The sequence below is a fragment of the Lagopus muta genome, chromosome 2 (genome assembly GCF_023343835.1).
Source record: "Lagopus muta isolate bLagMut1 chromosome 2, bLagMut1 primary, whole genome shotgun sequence".
Classification (NCBI taxonomy): domain Eukaryota; kingdom Metazoa; phylum Chordata; class Aves; order Galliformes; family Phasianidae; genus Lagopus; species Lagopus muta.
In genome coordinates, this window is record NC_064434.1 from 40432896 (window position 1) to 40460073 (window position 27178).

Here is a 27178-nt window from a genome sequence, read left to right on the forward strand (position 1 = left end):
TGCAATGTGCCAACTCATCTTCTGCAAGATAATGCTGGAGCATACTGTAGGAAATAAAAAAGACAAGATACACAATTATACACAATTGCTGGCCTTTGTGACTTCCACTGACATAGAAGTATTTATTAAATGTAGCTGAGCACTATTTAGAAGTTGTGTTGCTATTCATCAGCTCACAGTGAAAGCTTAGAAATGTATTCAGAAGTTGAAATCTGTGTGTTACAGAAGAAAGGAGTTTTCTCAGAAGTAAAGTTATATTTCATGGAGAACCTTTTATTTAATATGAATTGTGCAATACCTTCTGGCACACTGCCTTCTTTCCTCTCATCATTGACAGACTTCTGTCTTCTCTTCAGCCTGCGATCAGCTATCTCTTGGGGTAGCTGCCATCTTCGGACCATCCCATAGCTCCTCAGCTAATGCTGTACAATCAATCTGCAATGCTTTGGGTGTTCCACATATCCAGACCCGCTGGAAACATCAGGTGTCAGACAACAAGGACTCCTTCTATGTCAGCCTCTATCCAGACTTCTCTTCACTCAGCCGTGCCATCCTTGACCTTGTGCAGTTCTTCAAGTGGAAAACAGTTACTGTTGTTTATGATGACAGCACTGGTAAGACTAAATCATGCAACTAGGTGCAGATATGATTCTATGAATATATATTCATGCATACAAGAAGAATGAGGGGTGTCAGTACTGTTACAGCTTTATTTTAAGAAAGCTTAATTACAAGAAATTCCATTGGCAAGGTAGAGTGTAACAAATAACGCAGATTTGTTAGCATAAGTATTCTCATAATTATCCTTCACATGCTGAATTGTGTGTATTTGAGATTGCAACTGTCAATAAATCTGTCACACTCTATCTGCATTTTCCTCAGTATCTTCACGGTTGCTAACAGCTATGTCTTCTGATTTTATTTAAAACTCAGTTTCTGAAGAAAAAGATGATAACTTGAAAGATGTAATGGATTGGCTGGTCAAATAGGACAGCTACATTTTAGTGCTGCTCTTGGCATATTAGCTAAGTTAGAAAATAGTTGCCATATTTGTTTGGAATTTTGGTAACTGCATTTTCAGAGAGTCACAGAAGGAACTCTGGTTTTGGCTCTCATGAGTTGAAAGTGGAGGAAATGTGGATGCTTGTTTTGCAGATGATTCACATCATTTAAAAATGAACTCCCGAATTTCCATCAGAAATACCCCAATTTGATACCGTTCCTTTAACCTCACTCTAAAACCTCTGGTTTGCTCTGGCAGTGGTATTTGGTTTGAAATTTCAAAAAACTTGTCCAATTTGAGGCTTGTCTGCTGGAGGTTAGAACTACCAGCTGGTAAGAGGAAAATCTGTCTGTAATGGAGGATACAAGGAAGTCATTTAGCCAGATGAGAGATTTAATATTATGGAAGCGTTAACAGTTTCTTCCATTGTTTTTAAATTGACTCTGACAAACCCTTCTCATAATTCTGTGAAAAAGAAGGTTTTTGATGATGTTGATGATTCAACAGCTAGTAAATGGTGAGGAGGAAACAGAGATGGAAAACAAGAACACAATCAGTGGAATTCAGAGGCTGTCTTTCTAGAAGTTTGGCTGATATTACCAAAGACACAATCAAACTTCTGGTTTCAAGTTTAGCATTACAGGCTTACAGGAAAAAATAATGTACTTCATTTTTAATTTTTTATTTTATTTTATTTTTTAACTCTTGCTTTGAAATAAGACCGGAGGTAAAAAGGAATATTCAAATCTTAATCAAGTGAATAGTGGAAAAGTAATTTGTGATTTAGTTAAATGGTTATAAATTTTTATTTACATATATTTGAAATATTTTTTATTTAAATCATTCATAGACTAATTTTAAAATATCCAGAATGGCTTTTGAAGGAGACCTGCTTCCAATGTTCAGGATCCTGTAATGTAGAAAACAGGATAACTTCGCACAGGAAAGAATGGAGGTCGTGTCCTTTTGAAACTGGGAACAGAGATGCTTCTAAAGCGATATAATCAGCAACACTAGAGAGAGTAAAGGTCAGGTTGAATACAGAGTAAAGAGTAACAGTCAAGACTCTACAAATGTGGTGAAGTAATAATTAGTAAGAATGTTACTTCTCGGTAAAGTTTCAGTAAGAAAAGATTCAGTCTGTTACAACAAGGAACAAAAATGCTCAGAGGATGGGCAAAGGTGTTAATATTATGAAAGACGTACTGGCCTGGTACTATCTTAGGGCATGGTGAAAGTTGGTTAGCTGAGTCTGTTCTTTCAGGGAAAAATAGTTTGTCTCCTTTTCCTGTGAATCTCTGTTTGAATCTCCTGTGAATCTCTGCGCTTTTTTTTTTTGGCTTCAAACAGTATCTATGTTCTGCTTCCTTCTATGTCTTCCTTTTTCCCTTCATCTTAACTCTTATGAGACATTTTTCATTTAGTCCATCTGTTGTACAAACTAAAAATTGGAATCAGGCTCTTGAATATATATATATATATATATATATATATATATATATATATATATATATATATATATATATATATATATTTTGCTAGTCTGAAGACAAGTATTGCTTCCTGTGATCATTCTAAACTGCAAAGTATGTTCCTTTCAACTAGAATTTTCCTTAAAGATCTGTCAGGAATTAACCAGAGATCAGTTAGGATTTTTTTTTTTTTTTTCCCCTTAGAGTAATTTATAGTTAATTAAATACCACTAAACTGTCCCTGGATACTAATTAAGTCTTTTCAGTTTACTGGTTTGCTACAGTCAATTGTCTTTAGGAGAGAAAAGGGGGAAAATGACGGTGTGTTCACCTGCTGCATGATCTAATAGTTTTAATTGATCTCAAAACGGCAAAGTATCTTCTTCAAAATATCAAAATTTCAAGTGCATATTGCAATCTGTTCTAAGAAAAATAGGGCAGATAAATTCTAAATAAGTCTGTACATCCGAAAGTATTCCAAAGCAAAGTATACACGAATGGTTAGATGCTGGGACCTTTAAATTATACTGGCACTTGTACTGGCAACTAATGCTTTATGCAGATCAAGTTGATGTAAACAGAGTTTTGAGATTTTTTCTTAATTAACATTTGTTTTGGTCTTGAGTGAATGAGTATAAACACCAAAAATCTGTTGTATCTATGAACAGAAGCCAAACTAAAAGCCTGAAAAATGGGTTCAGAAATGAAAATGTTTTCTGATGGTCTTCAATGCTGAATGCAGTGCTTTAAATCAAATGAAGGAAAAGGATGCGATTTTGTTGATGTTTTTTAGAATAATATATTAGTAGCACTGATTTGTAAATAAAATTTTTACCTTCTTGGGACCAGCATAAAAATTCACATTATCTTATTTCTATATTTCCCACATCTTATTTCCTGATGTGCTATATCTTGAGGATGTTTTTTCCATACTATCAATTTCCAATTATTGCAAATTTATAATGAAATTGAATGTCTTGCAGAAAGTGGGTACGTGGTGATGGAAAGTGGGTGACATTGTTAAAAGATTAAGGAAAGAATTTTGCAACAGGTTCAAAGTAAATCTTTGAGATCAGGAAGAAAATTTTTATCTAAGTATTATATGCTTAAGAAACTTTAAAGATCAGACAGATAAAAAAGCAAGGATACATAGTGAAATGGCCTGAAAAAGGTTGCTCGTATCTGTTTTTATGTAAATGAGTTGAGTAACCCCTAATTTATGTGAAAAGCTGTTCTTTGTAAAAACATGTGTGCCTGTTCTTAGCAGAATGAGAAAGAAGAAAGAAAATGAGAATGCTGGACTGAAAACTTGACATCCAATATAATGACAGTGCATTTTACCTAAATGTAGGAAACAAGACTTTAATCTTGGAGATACATAATAACAAACCTACAAAATGACATTGTAGGCATGCAGTAGAATGTATTTCATGGTTGTAAATTTTATATACAAGGGTAAAGTTTGTACAAGAACAGATAATATGCAGAAATAGAGAGAGATGTGTTGAATGAAACTAGGCAGCACAATGATCCACATTACGATAGGAGACATTTGCAGAGACCAGCCGTGTAATTTCTGTGGATCAAAATCCAAATGAATGACTGAAATATGAAGTGGAGGATTTTTTTCTTACTTCCTTACCTTAGAATCAAGTAACAAAACTAACAAAAGGCAAAGGTTTCATCTCAAAAAATATTCCTCATTACATGTTCACAGGAAAGAGGAGTACAGAAGGACACAGCTCTTATTATATTCTTAGAAAGGCTGCAAATTCTTAGAATGTATACTGAAATATTTAACATTTAAAATACTGAATGCATGTGTGTGGGAGATTCTTCTGATATTTCTGATGGTGAAGAACTGCTTGGGAAAGGAAAATGATCTTTTATTCTTGCAGACTTATTTTCTTTTTAATAAATGAGAAAATATATTGAATTTAAAAAAGTGAATGTCATTAAAACTGGAATTTCTGCTGACTAAGTCAGTTGAAGTCTAAAGCGAGAAACATTCATTTACAGCTTCTTAAATAATATTGAAATTGAGTAAAACAAACCAAAAGTTGACAAATGTCCTGAGTTTTCAAATCACTCAAGCAAGAGACTTATTAAACACTTAAAAAAGATGTAATTTTAGATGTCTTAGTTATTTCATTTTGAGAAGTCATGGGTGATAGGTGGTGAAGTTCTATAGTCTGGAAAAGTTAGAAAAACTTAGATTTATTCCATGTTAGACATTTATCCAAGCTTTGAAGTGCATTTGTCCTGGTTCCTTAGGTTCACCCTTCTGTTCCTAGTAATTACTTGGAATCTACTCAAAATTGGGTAGGATACAGTGATATTTCTTTCTTTATTTTATAGGCCTGCCCCATGAATTTCTGTCCATGGTAAATGCTGCAGTGCTTACATTAATATACTTTAAAGGTCTCAAGGTGATGAGTAATTCTCTATTTAACTTTATAAATATTAAATAATATAAAATTTCCTCCTTTGACTGGTCAACTTATGTTTTAGGTAAGGAAATTGCAGTAGATATACAGGTTTCAGAAAGTCACACTGTTCTAAGTTGCTTACTTCTATGCATATTAGAGAAATAGTATCCTCATGCATCCCTGCTACATGGATGCAAAGAAAGAAGAACAGTAAAACTCTAAATGTTGTAGATTGGTTATGATTTTATAGCAAAACTGAAAGGACATATTTACAGGGTACACATTCTACTTTAAACATAAAAATTACATGTGCAGGCATTAAGCTCACAAGTTGCAATACTTGAGAAAGCAAAAATTGTGTTAATTTTTCTTAATAGTTTTGTCTGAAGAAAGATGAAGGTTTATCAGATTAGAAGCTTATGAATATATTATGTGGTAGAAAAAACTAAAAGGGATTAGGTTTAATCTAGTAAATAGAAAGTCATGCAAAGGAAAAACCACATAATAATAATCCTATACTGTTTCTCATGGCATAGTTATAGAGACATGGACATTTTTATAAGAAATGATTTATCTAGAAACATTTAGGTTAGAATAAAATGTATCCTTGTAAGACTGTGGAATCTTCATCTCCAGGATTGCTTTTTTTTTTTTTTCTTAAGTGGCTATTTTCTCTTACTGCCTTTGCTAGACAGAACAAAACAAAAATGACAAGTAACCATGAGCTCTTAAGTCACTATCATGACTAGTCCCAACACTACTACTTCCTCTGACTTGTGTAAAGCTGATGCTGTCTAATGCCTCTATTAAAGGAATGTTTAGAGATACTGTATTGCTATTGACTTATTGCATTGATATTTTTTTCCTCAAATTGGATTAATATTAGCTGTCTGTAATACAAAAACAGTATCTAGGTGGTCTTTTATGTATTTATACTCTTTTGTGCAATTTTAGATTGCATTTGTTCTAGCTCATTGAAGCAGATGCAGAATTCACCTGGCTGTATTTGACAGTCTGGGTGGGTATCCTCCCTGGAAATAAATAGACTTGTATATAAAACTTATCAAAGATTCAGAGCGGGATAGGATAGCTTGTCACAGCATGTTAAAAGTAAATATTTCTGTGCATTTCAATTTGTGCATTATCAATCAATAATCAGTTTTTTGATGTTTTTAATGGAGTGAATTGAATGAATATCTAAATGAGGGAAACAAAGGAGTCTTCAGGCTTCTTATGCATATCAGCTGGAGTTGCATGCAATTCTGTTCCACATCTGCTCTGTCACTGAATCAGAGAGGGAATGCATTTGGATAAAGACATCCCCAATTTTACAGAAAATTCTCTTTGAGGATAAGTTCTTTTTAGTCCTTAAATAAAAAAAAAAATCAGGTTTGGTAGGGCTGCAAAATTGCTAATATTTTTATCTGATTTTGGAGCATGAAGAGATTTTTCTAGACTGTTTACATATTGCATAGTATCTTTTCAATACAAAGTGTTTCATGTGCTGTGCACTGTAATTTCATGTAAACATTTAATTAGTAATTCTGTGTTAAACCTGACTATGGTATTTAGGTGTAGTTGATGTAGTATATTCTTTTTCTAAGAAATTTCTTGTATTATTATTTGATAAAGCTCAAAAATATTTTTCGTGATGCTACATGAAAATATCCGATGTAAAGAGGATTTTGTGAAGTTAGTATTTCACTTTCGAAGTATTTTGGAAGTTAAGAACTACTTAATCTAGTTTTCTGAAAAGAAAGAATTTTAATACTGTTATTCTTTTTGACAAATGGACCTGCATTGTTCTTTGAGGACAATTCCTTGGAGATTTAAATTAATTATTTGAAAGGAAAATTAAATATCATCAAGTTAAACATAATGCATGAGTTCAGCTTGTCTTTCAGGAAAACATGTACCAGAGACTCCTTGTTCTTTTGCCAAGAATTGAATTTGAACTTACTGGAACAAGATAAATTATTTGCCTCAATATAAAAGAAAACTAATATTAAGCACTTTAAAGAATTTTTCTTTAAGCCTAATTAACAGAAGAAGGCTGTATTTCCAGTAATCTTTGGGGTGTCAATGAATGTACTCCAAATATTTGTAGGTTTGAATAAACATAAGTATTTACATTTTATAGAGAGCTGGCTGGGGTATGTATGATCAGAATTATTGTTTCTTTCCTCCTTGAATTCTGCTACATTTTACTCTCTATTTCCAAATGGAAAAAAAAAGTGTGAAAGGCAGAACAATTTGTCTAAAAATGAAAACAGGAAAATGGAGATACAATCTCATGTTTTACATGTGACTTAATTTAAAAAAAAAAAAAAAAAACAACTCTGATTTCCCCAAATTTAACCATGTTTTCACTCCTACATCAGTATTAACACATTTTGTCTTTGGTTGGTGGAACACTGTGAAATGCACCTATAGTATCAAGCCCTTGCTCAATTGCTCTTAATCAGTCTCAGATCTGATAACCCTACCTTTGTACATCTTAGTTTTGTTCCCAGATTGTTTTTCTCTCTTGCACTCTTATCAATTTATGTAGCAAAAAATTATCTGCTGTAGTCTTCAAGAATAAATGTACTTACCTGTAATGTCCAGGTTAGAGTGTTCATGCATGCTTTTTCTTCTGCCAAGCCTCTTCAGATTTACAGGAGATATTTCTTTTTAAGTTTTGCTGGAAATGGCTAAACTTATTCTCCTGCTGCTTTTTACATTGATTCTGACAGCTCTGACAAAAGACTTTTGTCCTTTGACTGCAGTAGATCTCTTTATGCTTTTTACCCTCATTAAACCACACTACTCATAGATGTCAGCCACTTGAGAAATCATACTTTCCAGTATTACAAGAATTCTTTTGAATTGCCCTGGATTGTTAATTGTCATTGCTGTCATCTATTGCTAAATCTTTCAGAACATGTTCATTTGACAACCACAAAACTGAACTACAATGATATTTTAAATCAGTCTTATGATAAATAATAGAACCGCATGCATAAGGAAATGTCACATGTTGCAGGACAGTTAAAAAAAAAAAAAAAAGACAAATCTAATCTAAAAGTCTGTGAACAGTTTACAGGCTGGTTTGGAATACCAATAACCAAAAATCATAAAACCATAGCAAAGTCTTAACATATTCATTATTTTCTTCAATCATATTATTGCTTTTGATTATATTAAAGTGCTCTAAGTGTGGAGGTGAGTGAAGGATTTTTTTTTTTTCCTTAAATTGCTGTGTGCTGCAGATAAGTACTCTGAGAGTATTAAAAAAAAAAAATTTCTTCATCTTCTTTGGGTGACCAAGACAATTCCATGACCTTAAGGTCTATTCTGAACTTGAACATTTGCTTTGATCCCTCCAGTGAAAGTATGTGGGAGGTGTTATAGGCCTTTTTCACTATGGTGCTCTAACATCTTTATGTGAAGAGATTTTTTGCTTTTTTTTTTCCTTCTCTCTCTTTTTTTTTTTTTTTTCCCCTTTCTTGGAAACAGTTTGAACTGGGATCAGCTGTTTGAAACTAACTATAAAACATATGTACAAACATACATGCTCTTAAGTGCTTAGCTTATTTTATTTAAGGAAAAGGATAAAGAAGATTATTTTATTGTACTTGTACTTCTTGATGAAAGAGCACTAAAGTAAAATGGATACTAAGACACAAAAAATTAAGTAATATACAGAGAGTATCCCAATGGATATCTGACTACTGGAGTCAGATCCTTGGTCTTCTTTTTCAATGATTTTTACATCTAGGGCAACTGAATTACCTAGTTAAACTGAAAATTATTCTTCAGCTACTGACATGGTTTCATAAAAAAAAAAAAAAAACTTTTGAAAAATGTTTTCTCTTGAAAGTAAGCTAACTCTGAAACTGCAACAACAACAACAAAAACCAATTTGAATTATTAATAAACTAATGGTCTGGAAACATTTTACATTCTTTATGTGTGTTACACTGAAAGACCATGTGTGTGAATGGTGAAGCTTGGAATGCAACGTATAGGAAAATACATCAGTGTAGTTTAGGGTCACTTAAACAAGAATTACACAAGACTTACACAAGAGTTCTTGTGGAGAAGATTCAAGGTGGTAGATCACAAAGTATGCTTTGGTAAAATGGTAAGTACATAAAGGTAGTTTGATGATGAAAGAACGCCTATACATCTAAACTCTTTTGCTGGAAGGGAATTTTGTCATCCAAGGAAACCTCCAGAGTTCATTCTGTCAAATACTAATAGTACAATGATTTATTTGTGCATCCTTGTTTACCCTAATAAATCTAATTTCTAAATTTTCAGGTCAAGTTTTTCTAAATAGGAGACCTATATTTCTTGACAAAGGATTTGTTAAATAGAATTTGCTTTGGCCAAAATGCTACTGAAGTTGGTTACCATATACTTTTTTTCTTTTTAGTGATACAGTACTGGTAATGTAGTACATTTTCCTGGTAAGAATATAAGTTAATAGAAAGTGTATACACACACACACACACACACACACACACACACACACACACACACACACACACACACATGCAGCATTATGATTATTCCCTAAAGCTTTAAATGCAAATTAGAAAAGTCTTACTAAAATATTCAGCTCTAAATTTGGTACAAAGAGCCATAGTGATTATGTTTTCACTAAGATAAACTTTTCTGGATTAGGTATCTGCAGTGTTCTTTCTTAAAGCTCATTCTCCATTAAGAACACTTTTCACAATTTTGATACTGTCTTTAAGTATGTTTAAGTATAATGGATGACAATTTTAAGCATGTTTTATGCTGCAGGAACTGAGTAAATTAATCTCAATGGAGTAAATAGGCTAAATATGAATAAATGAAAAATGTTGATTAAACTCTTCCTTTCAGTTATATTTTCTTTATGGTTTTCTTAATGGTGTTTTCAATATTATGTTCTTGTATCCAAGAACATAGAATACTATTCATATAGTCCTGCTAGCAGATGCAGTTTCTCAAGGATACATTTTTTTAATCTTTTCACTAGAGGTGTTTTTTTATGCAGAGGATGAGAAAGATTAGTTATATCTTGCAAGTGTATTGGCAATCTGTTGAGAATGTTCAATATCTGAGAATCATTTTAGTATCTGTGAATTATTTTACAGCAATGAACTATTCTGCTATCACTGAACAATAAACTGACATTCTCCTCTCTTTTACCCACACTCCTATCAAAGTCCAATATATAATTATATTTTCCTGAGATCTGAGCAGAAAAATTGAGCAGGGGAACATCAGGAGAGAAGAAGGGTACAGAGTTGTGTGAGAGGAAACAACTTGCTGAAAATAGCGAAAATATTCCCGTAGTTCAACAAAGTGGTATATTATTAATTTGATTTTTTTTTTTTTTGAGATTCTGCAGATATAAGTAGCTTTTAAAAGAGCATTACTGTTCCTTTGTACAGAAAAAGGTTCATGTGTTCAGCCTATTGCAATGTGCATTTGCTTGCATTCTTCCTGTACAGCACAAAGGCAGCATTAATGCAAATGATAAATAGTTTGATGAGCAGGCCAGGTGGCGTAGCAATGGCTTGCAAGACTGCTGAGCTGGAGACACAGGTTTTAAAACAAACTTGGGACTCTTGCTTCCTGGACTGGTTGAAGTTGAACATGTCGAGGAGGTAATGTGATTGATCTCTTTGGAGGAAGATGCCAGCTGGAGAGCTCACAAACTACTCCTTCAGGATTCTTCTTAAAGATGAATTGATGGCAGCTTCTGAAAAGAGTTACTCACACCACATTCTTTCCAGCCATTCAGAGGTAAGACTCTATCACAGTGGCTGCTAAAAGAAGGAATTGAGAGTTTAAAGGGACAGGAAAAAGGTGTCCCTCATGAAAGAAACTGCAGGAAGTACATTCCCAAAATACACCAATTATTTCTATACTGTTAAAAAATAGATTTTTGGGGGGATCCTGCTGACAAAAATTGTTTTGTATTTTTTTAATTTATTTTAGAAGTCAGTATTTTACCTGAGGGCTGTATTTTATTTTATATTACAAATTACTTACACTGAAGGCAATCCAGGCTAAAATCTTTGCTTTTGTGTTGTACTTCTCAAAATCGTGGCAAAGCTATTGATTTTTCTCCTTTGGTTCACTGTTTTTGTAGTTCTCATATGATGTTTCTCTATTCATCTGAGACTCTGATATTTCTTTTTCTGATTAACTACAGATGAGCTATATACTTTTGAAAATGTTGGTTTTCCTCTGTTTTTTCAGAATTTGTCAGCTCATTACTTTGATCCCAAATAACCAGACTGACCGTTTTATCTAATGTCAAATGATTAAAATGAAATTTACTTGGGGATTAAAAGTACTCAATTTATAAAATTTATAGTTACTCTCTACATACTCTATGCATATTTGATCTCAAACTACCTTTTGCACTAACCATATATAGACAGTTGGAGTTCCAGAAATGACTGGCCAAAGAAGGAAGTAGTCCTTCCTGACTCTCAGGAGTCAGAGTTATACAAATGGGCCATAACAGTATGAGGAAAAGAGTGAAAATACAGAAGAAATTTTGGCAATATTTGGAAAAGAAAGCAGGCAAGGAATTTGTCTGGCATTACTTTATGTATTTAGGCCTACATGCTAAAGAGACTAAACAAGTGAGAACTCTGGTTACTGAAAAATACTACTTCTACTGGGGAAAATCCTGAAAAGTATGTCTTATAGCTGTTGAAAATAGAGCTGAAAGCAGTGGCAGAATTTATCATATGTGGATAGTCTGTTCACTTCTGAACCACATGTCATTTTTATCCTCTGAATGTATGTTTGCTTTTGTTCATGTTTTTTCTTTGTTTCTTTTATATGTTTTTGTTTTTTGTCAATGCTACTACTTTAGCATTGTTAGAGATTTTAGGATGCAGGGGGAAGAGGTGATAAGCAACAGTAAGGAGTGAGAAAGGCATTACTGTCCACGGCTTGACCTGGGTGCTGTATTTCAAGTTCATTTACATTATATCTTTTCAGTGCGTACATTTTTCTTTGGCAAAAAATAATTACCCACAGCTTAATATCAAACTGAGGAAAAAAGGGAAAAAAATAAACTTTGGAATACTTGGAAAGCACTGCAGGCAAAACAATCTAGCATCAGGGGTTTTACCTAATTACTTTTAAATACAAACTTATAATCAAGGATTTTGCTCCGGAGATAAAACACACAATTACATTAACTACCTTACTTTCCCTTCCCTGAGAGGATAAAGGCTGGAAGAAAATAGTGCATTTTCACCACTGCTTACATAGAGTGCATCAACATTTACCCTATGAGATGCCTGGATTGCAACAGGTTGAGGGTTGATATGTATAATAGTTTCTAATAGCTTTTTGCTTAATGATGACTTCTGTCACTCTGAGCCACAGTCCTTCAAGGGAGATCCTGTCCAGGCAAGGGGTGCCTGTGGGCTGCAGTCTTCCTCCTCAACTGGACTTCCCTGAGGTGCAGAGCTGCCTCTTCCCAAGAGCACATCTCCAGCCCCAAGTAGTAGCCTCTTTCTTTCCCTAGTACACTTGAGCTCTTTGGCACCCAGTGGGATTTTGCATTGTTTTTGGTGGCTGCATACTGGCTAGAAATGTTTGTGATCACTACCAACAGGTGGGTCATGGTGTAACCCCAGGCCCTGCTGCAGTATCTGTAACTTGTGCTGCACATGGACAATAACCTCCAACATATTTCAATTCCAGTGCCTTCTCCCATGTGTAGTAGATAGAAGGTAAACAGAGTTGCATGCTTTTGTATTTCTTATTAATTCTGCTGCTTTTACTGAGAGAGCTCGGGGTGTTTTTTTTTCTAGGAAGAGCTAGATTTCCTGCACTTTATGAACTAGATGCAGTCTGGAAAGACATTCAGCCTTTGATTTATATTTGCACAACTTTGCTTTTGAAGCATGATCCAGGCCTGCAAAATGTTTACTCAGTCTCAATTCCCAGAAGTGCCTGAGTGAGGACGTGCTTTTTCTCAGTACTTCACCCAGTGGAGCTCTTGCCTAATAAAAGCATTAGATGCAGGTATCCTCATCAAAATGCAGATTTTGTTCTGTGAGGCGTTCCTCAGCAGTATGAAGCTGTAGGGCAACTGTAGCAGTGCCAGCCATGACATAATGTCACCATCACTGCCCCTGTCATGTCATACACTGTGCCTGGGGGGCATGTGCAGTGGTCACCCTGCCTCACCTGGGGTTGTGCTTTCTGACAGCCTTCCCAAGGGAACCTGGCAAACTGGAGCTGCTGAATTCATGCCAGTGTGGAATTGCTTTTTAAGTATGGATGAGGATGAACAAATATTCCTTGTTAGCAGATGGCCCGCTGGGTGGCTGAGTGGACTACCAAAGTTAATAGACTGAAACATATTTTGTGCCCTGCATAATTCATCTGAACTTAATGAATGCTACCAGTGGCTCGAACACATTAAATGTTAACTGGAATTAAACGTTACTAGAATTAAATATTGTGATATACATAGAAATTGTGAGCAAGAGTATTGTGTTTCAAATTTCCTTTTCTTTAAAATATATTTTGAGAAATTTGTACATTACAGTTTGTGTGTCCTAGCAGTTATGAAGCCATAAATATCTATTCGTGTGTTTTCAGGCATTCCTGTACTACTCCAGCAATGAGACCTAGTCAGTGCACTACAGAGGTGTGCATCTGCAGGTTTTCTGTCCCCCTTTGCTCATGTTCAGGTTCCTCTGATAGTTTCTGCAAGACATTAAGGAACAGTTTGCTTTATAATTCCCTGAATTTGCTTACTAAAATTTCAGAGCCTATGGACATGTAACAGAAAAGCAGCCACCCTCTTCCTTCATTTCTTCCATTTTAACATTTTTTTTCCAACATTAACTGTCCTCACTGTCTTCATCTTCAGTGAACAGTATAACTACTTCAAATACGTTAGGTACTTTGCCCTTCTAAGTAAACAGTGTTTTAAAAGAACAGTTGCAGTCAAGAACAATCAGATTTCCTTCTAAACTTTGGTATTTAAAAAATGCTGAATTTGAATTTTTTGAGAAAAACACTTTCCCCTTGAGATACTGATTCCTGACATGTGAAACTGATTGTCATCTCTTTCCTACATGGCATAAATCTGTTTTTGCAAGCTTCACGATGTCTTGACTGATCTCCCATACTCAGCATGGCTTCCAGTTGTTAAGATCTACTGCAAGGAATCAATGTTTATAGCAGATGTTTGGTGCAGCGCAGCACTTTTCCCACTAAATATTGCTTGTATGTTCAAATCCAGCTCATTCCCAAAGTCCCTTTTGCTAGCTGAATCTCTCAGAATTATAAGGCCTGTACATTTGTATTCACCCCTTTCCAGCTTCACAGCTTCATCCCTTCACCTGCCTTTTTTTTTTTTCTTTTTAACTTTTTCAGCGTGATGTAATAGTTCAAGTAGATCTATGTCTCTAGTTTATAGACTCGACAGCTTGCATATCAGATGCTTATATGGCAGCACATTTTGCAGCACTATTTGATTTGAAGTAACTTTATTTAGAAGGATGGTTTTCTGTCTGTCTTCTTGGTCATATTTAACTACTGAGTATCAAATGCCAGGTTTTTTTTTTTCTTTTCAACAGGAATGTGTCATACTATCTGTCCCAGATTTGTTGGAGTTCTTAAGTGGAATTGCATAGAAATCAAAGCGAGTGAGAAACTGGCAGGACTTTACCTTTGAAAAAATCACAGCTTTGAAATGCTACCCTTATGTCAGTCTGAAATCATCTTACTGTTTTCATTTCAAGAGCACACATTCAAGTTGCTTTAAGTTTTTAGCCTTAAAGAACTGGACAGGCTTGGAGGCAACCCTAATTGTTTTTGCTGTCATGGTATTGTCTATTATTTTTGATAGAGTCATTAATGGCAGTAGTATATGCTAGATTGTTTTATGTCAAAACTTTACTTTTGAACAGTTGTACTAGATCATCTGAATATGATAATCTGTAGTAGATGCATGATCTTTTCAGTTAACAACAAAGCAAAAACAAAATAAAAAACAAAAAATACAACTCTTCAAGATGGAATCATAGAATTGCTCAGGTTGGAAAAGACATTCAAGATCATCAAGTCTTACTGCAACATAACCATACTATCCTAACTAACAACCCACTGCTAAATCATGTCCCTAAGCACCACATCCAAACAGTGTTTAAACACATTCATGGTGACTCCACCTCCTCAATGGGGAGCCTATTCCAGTGCTTAACAACCCTTTCTGTAAGGAAGTTTTTCCTGATATCTAACTTAAACCTCCCCTGGTCCAACTTGAGGCTGTTTCCCCTTGTCTCGCCTGTCACCAGTGTGAAGAGAACATCATAGAATCAAGAATTATGGAATTACCAAGAATGGAAAAGGCCTACAGGATCATCCAGTCCAACTTTAAGATACCTCATGTTTATTTAGTGGAGGCATTTGGAAATCAAGCATCAAATCCATTTAAGTTTCAATTAAGTACGTTGATTCATTTTCTCTAAATACCAGTATAGCATTTGAGGTAAGCGTGGCAAGGTTTATTCAAATTATTGTTTCTAAAATTACTGTTTTCACAATCATGTAGGCTCATATCTGCCATTTACATGGAGGCCACTATATTCTATTCTTTTTGTCTTAGCAAGGATGGATGAGATCTATTTATGAGACCAGGTCAAATAATATCTGTTCTGCCTTCAGCATCTCTGCTGAAGATTGTCAACAAGTGTAGTGATGTTTCTGTGGTTCTTTAAAGTTGACTTTTATTTTCTTTTCAAGGCAGAATGGAAAAAAATATGAAGTAAGCAAAACAAGACCAACCTAAAATTAGACACACCAGTTATAGTGTAATGTGAGTCAAAATTATTGTTAAAAAGTTTCCAATTTACTGTTTCAAGTAAGCTATTAAAAATAATTTGGAACATATGGAATTATTTTTCATCCTTCTTGAGCTAGAATATTTTGCTCTGACCTTAAATTTTGGCATACTCTTATGCAGAAAAATGCTATCATGTTTCACGTTGTGTTTTTTAAGAAGATAATCAGCACATACTGAATTTTCTGGGTTTATTTCTTCACAATGCTTGTTGTTAATGAAGATCCTATACAAATATTTCACTGAAATTAGAAATTTCATAGGTTATTTAGCTATAGGAACAATTGTTTCAGTTTGAATGTGTATGTGTGTTCTAGGAGTATTACCAAAAATCTGTGATGAAATGTTGTATCCATGATGTAGACCTGTGACAAAACATTTCTTAAATTAACTGCATAGCAAGCTTGACCTACACAGCCAACCAAGAGCTAAATTAATGGTCTGTTGCCCTGAGAGTTGCTGTTTCTATCTTCTTCATAAATCCCTCAATCAAGATGCATTTGTGTGGACTGTTTAAAACTTTGAATTGATTCAGAAATACCTCTATCCATTTCAGTGCTGCTTTTGGGCCTGAAAGATCTATTGAATTCCTACACCAGGTTTACAACCTGAGGTCTTAATTTGGGAAGATTTCATATAATAAGCTATAATTCCAGTTCCAGCTAATTCCAGCAGTATTAAGAAAATAATGTCGATCCTTTGCAGGGTCAAAAGAGGTGGAATGATGAAATAAGTGTCTGATTTTGTTTTTCAGATGTTTTATCTATGTGTCTAATTCAGTTGAAAATTATTAGAGCTAAGGATGTTTTGCAGTCTAAAAGCATCATGACAAAAGCCTCGTTGAAATATTATGTTGTTAAAGGCTTTGAGTGTTATGTCATTTAACAAAAAAAATGTATTTTGGAAAAAGGATATGCGCGAAAACAAAAATAAAGTCTCTGTATTGCAGAGCTTATCACGACTTCTTGCTGAAACTGTAGTGTGTTTTCATGCTTTATTACATATTTTTTACGAAATCAAGGCAGCTTTGACATTCAGTTTTAACCAGGAAGAATATTTAGGAATAATTCAAAATGCAGTATATATATTAGATGATGTGCCTGTGATGATAATTAAATAATAATTAGTAATTTCCATTAGATTTTTTGATGCAGTAAAGTGAGCTATCTCAAATTTTAGAGGCCCTGATTAGAGGAAATACTAAGCAGAGGTTCTATTTTTTTTTTTTTTGATAGTTCAGTGTGTACACCAAACTGCACGTAGTTTGGAAACAATAAGAACAGTAACTCTTTTACTGCCATTAAGCAGAGTACCCTCCAATGCAAAAAGATGGTTAGCACATCTTTTTTGCTAGTGCTGAAATAAACTGCTACTTTATGAAAGATCTGTCTTTATCCTGTTGTTTGAAGACAGTTGAACAACCTAATTTTCAATATTGGTCACAGACCAATCAATGGTCTCTATATCACACCATTTGCTGTCTTGGTATGAACAAGAAGATTTTGGGGAAAATATTACTGCATCTACTTTCATAGTGAAAGTTTAGTAATCTAAAATGGAATTGTGAAGTATTGAAGAGGACTACAAAGGCATTAGTCATCCTCTTCACTGCTGCTTTTGTGCTGTTACCTGTATAAACAAAAAAAGAAAAATTGAGTACTATCGTGGATTACACGATGATGTTGTGTAATATTGAAGTGTTCTACAACTTTGTGTCAAGACTGAATAGATTAGTTAAGAGATTATCTAGTCTGACTATAAGCAATTAGTCTGGGATGTCACTTTAACTGAATTAAAATAATTCTTCTTTGAGGAGTGGTATTATAGTTCCATGAGGGAAAATTTGTCTTAAGATATGAACTGAAAGTACTTACTGTCAGCTAAGATTAAGGAAAGGCTTGTGATAGGAAAGCACATGGAGTATACTTTTTTTTTTTTTAAAATACATTTCTCTGTATCAGCTGCAGCAAGCTGAAAAAGGAGAGAAATTCAGAAATTTTTCAATGTTTGTAGTAAGTTGCTCTGCTAGCGACTCAGGTTCCTGTTTTGATAATTTTCTTTTCTTTGATTCCTCTGTTTTCTTTAAGGCCTTATTCGATTACAAGAGCTCATCAAGGCTCCATCACGATATAACCTGAGACTAAAAATCCGTCAGTTACCAGCTGACACAAAAGATGCAAAGCCATTGTTAAAGGAGATGAAAAGAGGAAAGGAATTCCATGTCATCTTTGACTGCAGCCATGAAATGGCAGCGGGCATCTTGAAACAGGTAATCCTCATTTTGCTTTAGATGACCTAATCTTCATTCCTAATAAATGAAACTAATATCCAGTCTTAATGGCTTTTAACAAGCAGTTAAATTGTATGTTAGTTTTACTGAGGCCTAACTGAAAATCAGCCAAGGATTTTACAGATAATTTTATTGGCACCTGTAATGATAGCTTTTTTTTTTTTAAAGAAACAGCTTGATTTGTCTGTGTGGGGGGAGGAAAGGTATTTCACAGTGCACTTCACTGCGAAAAGGTACACCTTGGTATTTTAGAGAATTAATGCCTTGAGCTTTTAAATACTTGCTTAGAGTTATTATATATATGTATATATACATATTCCAGTTAAAGCTTTTAAATTGTGTACTTTTAACCAGGTAGTAATATTGGAATAGTATGCTATTAAACTAGCACATTAGTGTATTCCTCTGGAAAGACAGAACTAATTGATATTTTTAAAGCCATATTCTCCTCCTTTACTAACAAGACTGTGAAGGACCTGAATACATTCGGGCAGATGCTTTCAAAGTGTTTGCTCTGTTGTGTAAGACGAGTAGGCAACAGATAGCAGAATCCCAAATACAGTGTTTTTATTGCTGAAGCATATTCCAATGCTGTCACTGAAGAGAAGATGGCAATATAAGAAAGACTATATTAAAAAAAAAAAAAGGAGCTTGTAAAAAAAGCTGCCAGTAATCCTGAGGTGTGCAATAAATGCATGCCTTTGTATATCTTCTTTAATGTAGTGAGCTAGCCCCAAAGACTTGGAATTCCTTAGACCGTTTTTCTCTAAGTTTTTTATTTGAGCTATGACTTGCAATTAGGTTAGGAAACATACCTGAAACAAAACAGTGCTCTACATTTCCAATGCACAGCTTTTTAGTGACTGCAATTTGCATTCATATTATGTATGCTAGCATATTGTATCGTTTAGTTCAAAAACAGTAAATATATTCTTTAAGATTTGAAAAAAGATCTCTTGTGAATGGTACCTCAGGGTACGGCTGTGGGTACAATTAAAAAAGCAGGTAAAAACAGCAGGTAAACACGCCTACGATCATTTTGCTTTATTGTGTGTTGATTAAGATTCTTTCATTAATTCTTAGACATTTTAATATCTGCTGACAGTTCTGGTTTTCACTTAATGTAATGCAGCGTAATTAGTCCAATTGTTTAGCCCAAATTATTAAATGTATATTTAATTCCTCTAAAATCTTAAAAATGCAGATAGAAAATATGTATTAATAACAGTACAAAGATGAAGTACTACAAATAACTCAATGAGTGCACGTTATTATATATACTGTACCTCATATTTTTATGTGAAAGGAAACTTTTATTTCATACAAAATTGGGGAAGAAAAAGTATGAGTTGAGAGAAATGGGAAGAAAATGAAAACCATTCCATATTTAATCATGTTCTAAGATCTGAGAATGAGCATGCAACTTCTTTAAATCAAATTCTGAACTGTTTTATCAGGCTACTCCACTTGTCCTGAAGAATGTAAAAAGAGGTTACAGGAACAACTCCTCAATTTTTATTTTTTTTTTGTAATCTTTTAGTTTTCCATCCAGCTTCATTATTGCAGTGTTTTAGAAGTGTCTAAAATTGGTAGTTCTGCTGAAAATGACTTCTGCTTTCAAATTTGAAAAAAAAAAAAAAAAAAAAAAGCAAAAAAGCATGACAACTATTGTTTTCTGGCCAATAATACTTCATAAAAAAAAAAAAAAAAAACTCACAATTGATATGATGTGATTCTATCAAGGCAAATCTCAATGGTTATTACATTACCAGGCAACCAGGGAAAGCAGACAGTATTTAAAATTTTCTTGTAGAGATATTTAAAATATTTTTATGGAGAGGTTGCTTGGAGAGTGAAATCCGTGAGTGTAAACAGCTGTTTATATGACCTTACTAGAGCAAAAAACAAAAATGCTAACAGTGTTTGGTATTGTAAGGTTTCTACTGGAGTTGGGATATTTCTCATAAGATAATGGTTTTTCCTGAGTTTAACAGAATTCAAATTGCTGTTGGTAGACTATACTACAGTTCTAAATACAGGCAAAGACATCCTTTGAAAAAGTGTTGTTACAATTTTTGCCACTCTTGTCAAAGCTAAAAGCTCTGTTCTGCAGCTGCTATTTCAAATTTGTTTTAGCTTTTCACTTTTGTTTGAAAAAGAACATACAGACTAGTCATTTATTCCTTTCTCAGACAATGCTACAAGTAAAGTTCGCACAGCCTTCAAATATCTCTTTTGTATACAAATTTCACTATTATTACAATTGTATAATTATTGCCTTCAGCATATTTAAGAAGGTTTAACTGGTAGAAAATTGGCAAAGAATTATCTTTGTAATTCCTGGAAAGGAGAAAAATATTCTGTATTTGTGTAGCTTTTTTTTTTTTTTTTTTTTTTTTTTTTTTTTTTAAGTGCTAAAGTGAGGTAAAAAAGAAAACAAACTGTCAAATACTAAAATGTTTACATAAATAGTACTAGACTCTAGAAGCTTTTGTGGAGAGTGAGAAGATATTGTGTATCCATACATGCTCTTCAGGTGAAGGAGCATATGATGCAGTGATGAGATATTTCTAGCTTATTGCTTTAAAATAAATATTTGCAGATTTTCTTTTTACAAGTTAAAAAAAAAGAACATTTTAAAATGCACAGCTTATGAGAAACTATTTGATATCACATAGACAGCACAGCTGATGAAGATGATGAAACACTATGTATCTTGCTAGTAAAAATTTACATGGAGAGTATTTTCTTTCATGGTTGGAAAAAATGTGTACACTTGAAGTATATGCTTGGGTCCTTGTTCTAAATGCATAATGCCAATAATTAAAATAGGGAAAAAAATCCTGTTAGGTTATTCTTTTTAAGGAGATGACGGGGCTCAATAATGAATGAAATATTGTCAATTGAGATTTTGTGTGGCAAGTTAATGCAGCCATTCGTATGTAAAACTATAAGCCTCTTTCCAATTTACAGCTCTAAACAGTCTAATAGTACTCTTTGTATCAGGTGATCTGGTTCATAAACTTCTTTAATAGTCAGTAATCTGCTCTAACTGCTAGGAAATGATTTGCTGGACCTAATTTTAGTACAGTTCCAACCCGGTCTTCTTCTGCAGCTTTTCATTTGCAGTGTATGTTAAAAGTTATTATGTTAACGCAGAAACATTCATATTTTTATTTTTTTTTAAGGCTTTAGCTATGGGAATGATGACGGAATACTATCACTATATCTTTACCACACTGGTAAGTGGCTTATAACAACATACGGATGACATCTAGCAAAGTTGTTACTTTCCTTAATTGCGTTATCTGACAAATCAAGAAAAAAAGTTTGTAGAATGAAGTATGAGTGCATTATTTTTTTTCTGTTGAGTTTTCTTTCTTTCAGTTAAAACTCATCGAGATGATTTAATTATTGTTCAACAGTTTGCCCTGGAAAGTGGCATTTCTGAGTAAATGTCTGACTCTTCAGTACTACAGTTTTAAACTTCTAAATAGAGTTAAGTAGATAACAGAGTTGTGTGTATTTCTCTATTTTCCTTTTACAGTTCATTAATGATCTTACAACACAAGCCATTTCAAACATGAGGAAGAAGTGACTTGGTAAAACTATACTTGAAATGACCTATGTTTAAAATGTCATTCATATTTAAGTCCTAAGTAAAATGTTTAAATCCTAAGTAAAATCCTACCTTTGTGGTAGGATGGACAGTTCATCTCAGCATTACAAAATGAGTTTATCAGAAGTATTATTATGGAATTAGCTTTTTGAATAGAAAACAAAGTAAATTCTGAAGTTCATTGGAACTGTTAAGGCTCTGCACAAATACCTCTGATTATAGAATGGCAAGTTGTGATATCATGGATTTGGGATTGCATGCAAATTCAATTTCCTTCATTAGTCTCGGATTTTCAGTTTCTGTTAAATTTTATTTTGATGCTTTGATGAAAATTGCATCTTTGAGTTGAATGCTGTCCATTAGCATTTTATTATTATTCTTAAAGTCATTTTTAAAAAATCAGATTTTCTGTCATTCTTTTTTCCCTATTATAACATTTGCTTTTTTAGGAGCGATAAGGACTATATTCATTTGGTGCTATCAAACAATATTTAATTTGCATAGACAGATTATAGGTTCTGATTTTGCAGTCAAGCTTTGGAGCTTGCATCAGAAATTACTTATTTTGATATATTAATTGCTTCTTACCTGACATGTTGAAAGTGCTGTCAAATAAATTTTCCAGCCACAGTGTTTATAGCAGTCTAGTGTGTACTCTCCCATGATTGATTCAGGGTCTAATGCACTAGCTGATTAATGCACCAACCTGTGTGTATTTGTAATATATGAATATAATATTGTTTTGTATATTTATTATATTCCAGTGTAAACATGAATGTACTTGGGGTAAACCATTGCATCTGAGTTTTTTTCAAAGCAAAAATTGAGAGAATGATGAAACGTTGTTCTGATCAGTCTTTCATTTGAAAAAAAAAAAAAAAAAAAATTGTTTCTTTAAAAAGTGGGAATGAGTTAGGTTATTTATAAATACAAAACATTTGACCCCTATATAAATCAAGTGTCATATGTAGAAAATGGTATCATAATTACTACTTCTAATTGAAAATAGCGCCTGGCATCTGTGGTTGATTTTTAGACAAATTAGTGTTAACATATTTCATATTCTAACATATTTCTTAACATATAATATTGAATTATGTTCTGATTTTCCATAGTACAATATTATATTTTCTTCAGTTTTAATCAGTAAAAAATTGTATTCAGGGAAATATTACAAATAAATGACTATTTCATGGAAATTTAAACTATATTAAACTATAAGCAAAGAGCAAATTAAAAAGGAAATTAAAGACAAAGTTTAGACAGTTTCTATCTTCAGTGAAACTAGAAATATGTTGCTTGCCAGTAATGTCTCATTATGTCACTTAAAAAAATTATTTAAAAGGAAACAGGAAAGCCAAGAAATAAACCAAATGAAAATTCATTTAATGTGCTTAGCTAAACCAAATGAGTCACGGATATTTTGTTCATCAAATATTGAAATTTAATCAATTGGCAAATGTCACAGTTGTAGAGAGAAATTCCTAATCAAGAATAGGTCTGTGTTTGCAAGCATGATTAGTAGATACGAAGAATACTTTGGTTAAATTTAAGCTGTGATCAAAAGCTGCAAAAGTTGCAGGCCATGTGCAGTCTCCTTTTTCCCTCCTCTCATTTAAAGGTCTAAAGATAAATAACTTTCATTCAAAGGGAAAATGTAGTAAGTCTGTTCTGTTTATCATGTAACAGACTGTTTCTGGTAAGCCAAAAATTAAAAAAAAAATAAAAGGTGTTTACTGATTAGTTATAATATTTATGTCTACTGAAGCTTTTCTAACTATTATTAGAGTAGGAATACTTAGGCTGCTCAGAAAGTAATGTCTCCTGTTTGTTTATGTGGAAACTACAACAGATACAAAGAATACACCACCATTTGATAGAGTGAATTCACAGATACAAAGCACTGTTTTTCAAAATATTCACCATCATTTGCTATGCGTTTTTGCTAGTGATGAAAAAGAGTCTGAATGCTGCACTCATGAAAACCTGCATGACCATCCGTGACATAGCTTGTCTTTCACACCATTGCCTCCACTGCTAAAGCGTACCACCCATCATGTCACTGTATTAACATCCACTGTTCGGTATCTATAAACATTCAGCAAGTATCGAGATATGTCAGTGGATGCCTTTTTTCCAACATGGAGGATTTCAATTAATCCTCTTGCCTTTTCATGTGCATTTCCATGTCAGACACTATTTTGTCAGACTTCCTTTGTGATTTCACCTGTTACACTCCAACAAAATTTAATAGAATATTGGTGTGAAAGTTCAGACTCTATTGCCATACCACCAAAATCTGCCTCTGACATCTTGGAACAAAAGAAGAAAATAGAAGTCATTAATCATAATTGAAGTTGCTCTTCTTCTGTGAACTGGACTGCTGGTTGGCTGAGTTATCTGAAATGTTCAGTCCTCCAAATAAGCAGAACATATTTCCTTATATATACAGCAAGTGTAGTATTGCATCTCAGTCTCAAAGATGAAAATGCAGTGTATCAAAATATTCATGTAATGTTTATTTTTTTCAGGACCTGTTTGCCTTAGATGTGGAACCATATCGGTATAGTGGAGTTAATATGACAGGATTCAGAATTTTAAACACGGAAAATAGCCAAGTGTCATCTATCATTGAAAAGTGGTCTATGGAGCGATTGCAAGCACCTCCTAAACCTGATTCAGGTTTGCTGGATGGATTTATGACGGTATGAATATCAGTGTTTAGCTACTCTTTTTGTATGTGCTTGTGAATATATCTCCCATCATCTCAATTTTTAATTTCTGTGACTATAAATTTTTTTGAGGCATAGGTCCAAATATTATTGTGGTTATTATTTAGGCAATAACTGGGGTTTTAATTTAATATTCTACAAGCTGAAAACATGTTATTGGTGAAAATAATTACATACTATTTGTGTAGCATCATGTCAAATCCCAGCCAAAATGAAGCTAAATCACAGTCTCTTTCTTTATATTTTCTATTATTCATTTAGGTTGCTCTTTAATAATGTTTTTTGTTTCATTTCTGCTTGATTCTTTTTTAAAATATAATTTATAAAAATTACAAAGAATTTTGTTTTTCCAGTTTCTATGCACTGACTTAAATATGTTTTTATATCTTTGTTTTCTTTCACTGCTGTTATTCTCCAGTCTCTGTTCAGTTCCCAAAAATGAAAATCACTTTCATCCAGATAAACTTTCATTGCTGAGTTTTCAGTAACTCTCTGCCTTTATTTATTTGTTGGAATTAAATCTAATGTGGTGCTAAAAGGAATAGATTTATTTGAAACATATCCTATATTAGAACTATTTTAATTTTCAAATTAATTGGAATAACTCGATTTCTGATTTGTAACATCTTTGCTTATAGAATTCTACTGCTTTTTAGAATTTTAGAAAACATTTAATATTCCATTTGAAAAAAAAAAATTCTTGAAGAGAGATATGTTAGTTATATAGTAACTATATAGATTGTGTTATGTGAGCCATGTAACAAGTAATTTTGTGAACAGCTGTTTCTGATAAGATTTTAAGATTTTATAGATATTAGATAATAAATGAAAATATGTATTTTTATAAGTTAATTTTCTTTTTGCCTTGTTTTTAGAAAATTATCCTGTTTATTTTTTTTTCATCTATTTTTCTTTATATGTAGTATTTAATATAAAAATTGGAAACATTTTAAGATTAATCTATGTAAGAGTTTAATTATGCTGCGCTTTTAAAGTGTTATATTATGGAATCTGTAAAGATCAATTGTTCTTTTCTCTAAGTAATTCCAAATAAGCAAGTTCATCCCCCCAAATTCTTGAAATGTTTGATGGATGCATGTAGTTCATGTAGAGCTACTGACTATGATTTGAAGGCATTGTTTTGTGCTTTCTTGTTTGCATTAATACTGTAATTCCTTGATTTTTATCTTTTTCAAAGAAAAAATTGTAGCAATTCATCTCACTCATTGAAGTTGTATATTTTAGGCACTGATCACAATTTGATAGTCCTCAAACATTTTAATGGTTACCAAGATCAGTAGCAGCAGTTACATTATCAAAACACTGGGCTGTGGGCAGTAAAATCACAGAGTGATAAAAACTGGAATAGAATTCCAGGAGCCAATTCTCATGGCTTTGTTTTTTGTGGTGCTATAAAGAAAGTGACATTCTTAGAAAAGATTGTGTTGTGATGCAGAAGCTTATTATTGCTAGCATGTTACTGCATGAGACTGTACATTACAGCAATACTTTCTCTCAGGATAGAAAAAGATGAAGAAATGCATGAAAAACATATGGGATTCTTTTCTTGACCCTTAAGGGCCCTCTTTGTACTTCTGAATGCTTTCTGTAGTCACCACAAGAACCGAGCATTCATACTAATTGTGACAAATATTTTATGGAGATTGTTTATGGAGGTGAAGCATCAAAATGTAATTTGATTACATTTACTTTTTTAGTTGATTACATTAGTTTTAGATACTTGAGATATGCAAATAGAATTTAAAATGTTTTTAAAGGCAAAGAATTTTGACAAGTTTTAAGGGGTATGATCTAGCTCTTAGAAGCAGAAAAGGTATAAACAAATGAATTTTAAAAGAGCTAGTTTGGGAAGACATAAATGTATGTCATGATCTCTTTGCACAAAGTTCTTTCTGTACTCAGTGGAATAAAATCATTTTATTGACTGTCAATAGTTGTTAGGTTAGACAAATTCAACTTTCATTTCACTGTAGTTAATATGTATTTTAAGTCAGAAATACACCGAGGAATTAAAGATTGTGCACAGGTATTGATTGCTGCTAAGGAATACTCTATTAAAGTCATACAGGCTGATCTGGAAAAGTTGTTTTATTTTCATTGGTTGCTAATGGAGGCAGTTTATCCAGAAAAACAGTATCAAAACGGCTTTGGTTTGAGTAAAAAAACAAACAAACAAACAAAAAAAAACAAAACAAAAAAACCCTTTACCATCTGAAGGTAGAGAATTTGCCAAATAAAAACCTAAGGTATATATTTCTCTGAGTAGAAACCACAAGCAACTGCGATTGCTTTCAAGTGGTATTAAAATCAGTCACTTTTGGATCACAGAATTTATATGCTCAGTTGGTATTTGAGTTATGTTGTTTTTCCTCCAAGCTTTCCACCATATGTAGATCAGCTTAGACATCATGCCAGAGTTAGAACTGTCAATTTAATTCTGACATTTAATTAAATTTAATATTTTATTTTTAGTAATTCATAGATTTCCCACTTTTAAAGTTTACTGGCTTAAAGCTATTTTCTATAGGCATATTTAACTCTCTCGTTAGCATACCAACATCATATCATCATATTTTACTTGCATAATTATTCATAGTAATCAAATTGGTATAGAAAAATTTATCAGTAATGAGCAGTGAATATTTTGTGAAGTCCTGTTATAAAATGTACTGTACAGAGGAACAAAAAACTTTATTTGGTTTACCTGACTTATTATTGTGTCTGTCCAAGCTGAACATACTT

At 33.2% G+C, this 27178-nt stretch overlaps 1 protein-coding gene across 6 annotated transcripts in view; it reads left to right on the forward strand.

Moving 5' to 3' along the window:
• GRIK2 (glutamate ionotropic receptor kainate type subunit 2) overlaps window positions 1–27178 on the forward strand; it is a 349533-nt gene that overhangs the window by 117165 nt on the left and 205190 nt on the right. For all 6 annotated transcript variants that reach the window (XM_048935183.1, XM_048935181.1, XM_048935184.1 and 3 more), the window contains 4 exons: window positions 357–614; window positions 17862–18043; window positions 21253–21306; window positions 24215–24388. In XM_048935183.1, the coding sequence (XP_048791140.1) occupies window positions 357–614; window positions 17862–18043; window positions 21253–21306; window positions 24215–24388 (668 nt within the window). The remainder of the gene's footprint in view (window positions 1–356; window positions 615–17861; window positions 18044–21252; window positions 21307–24214; window positions 24389–27178) is intronic.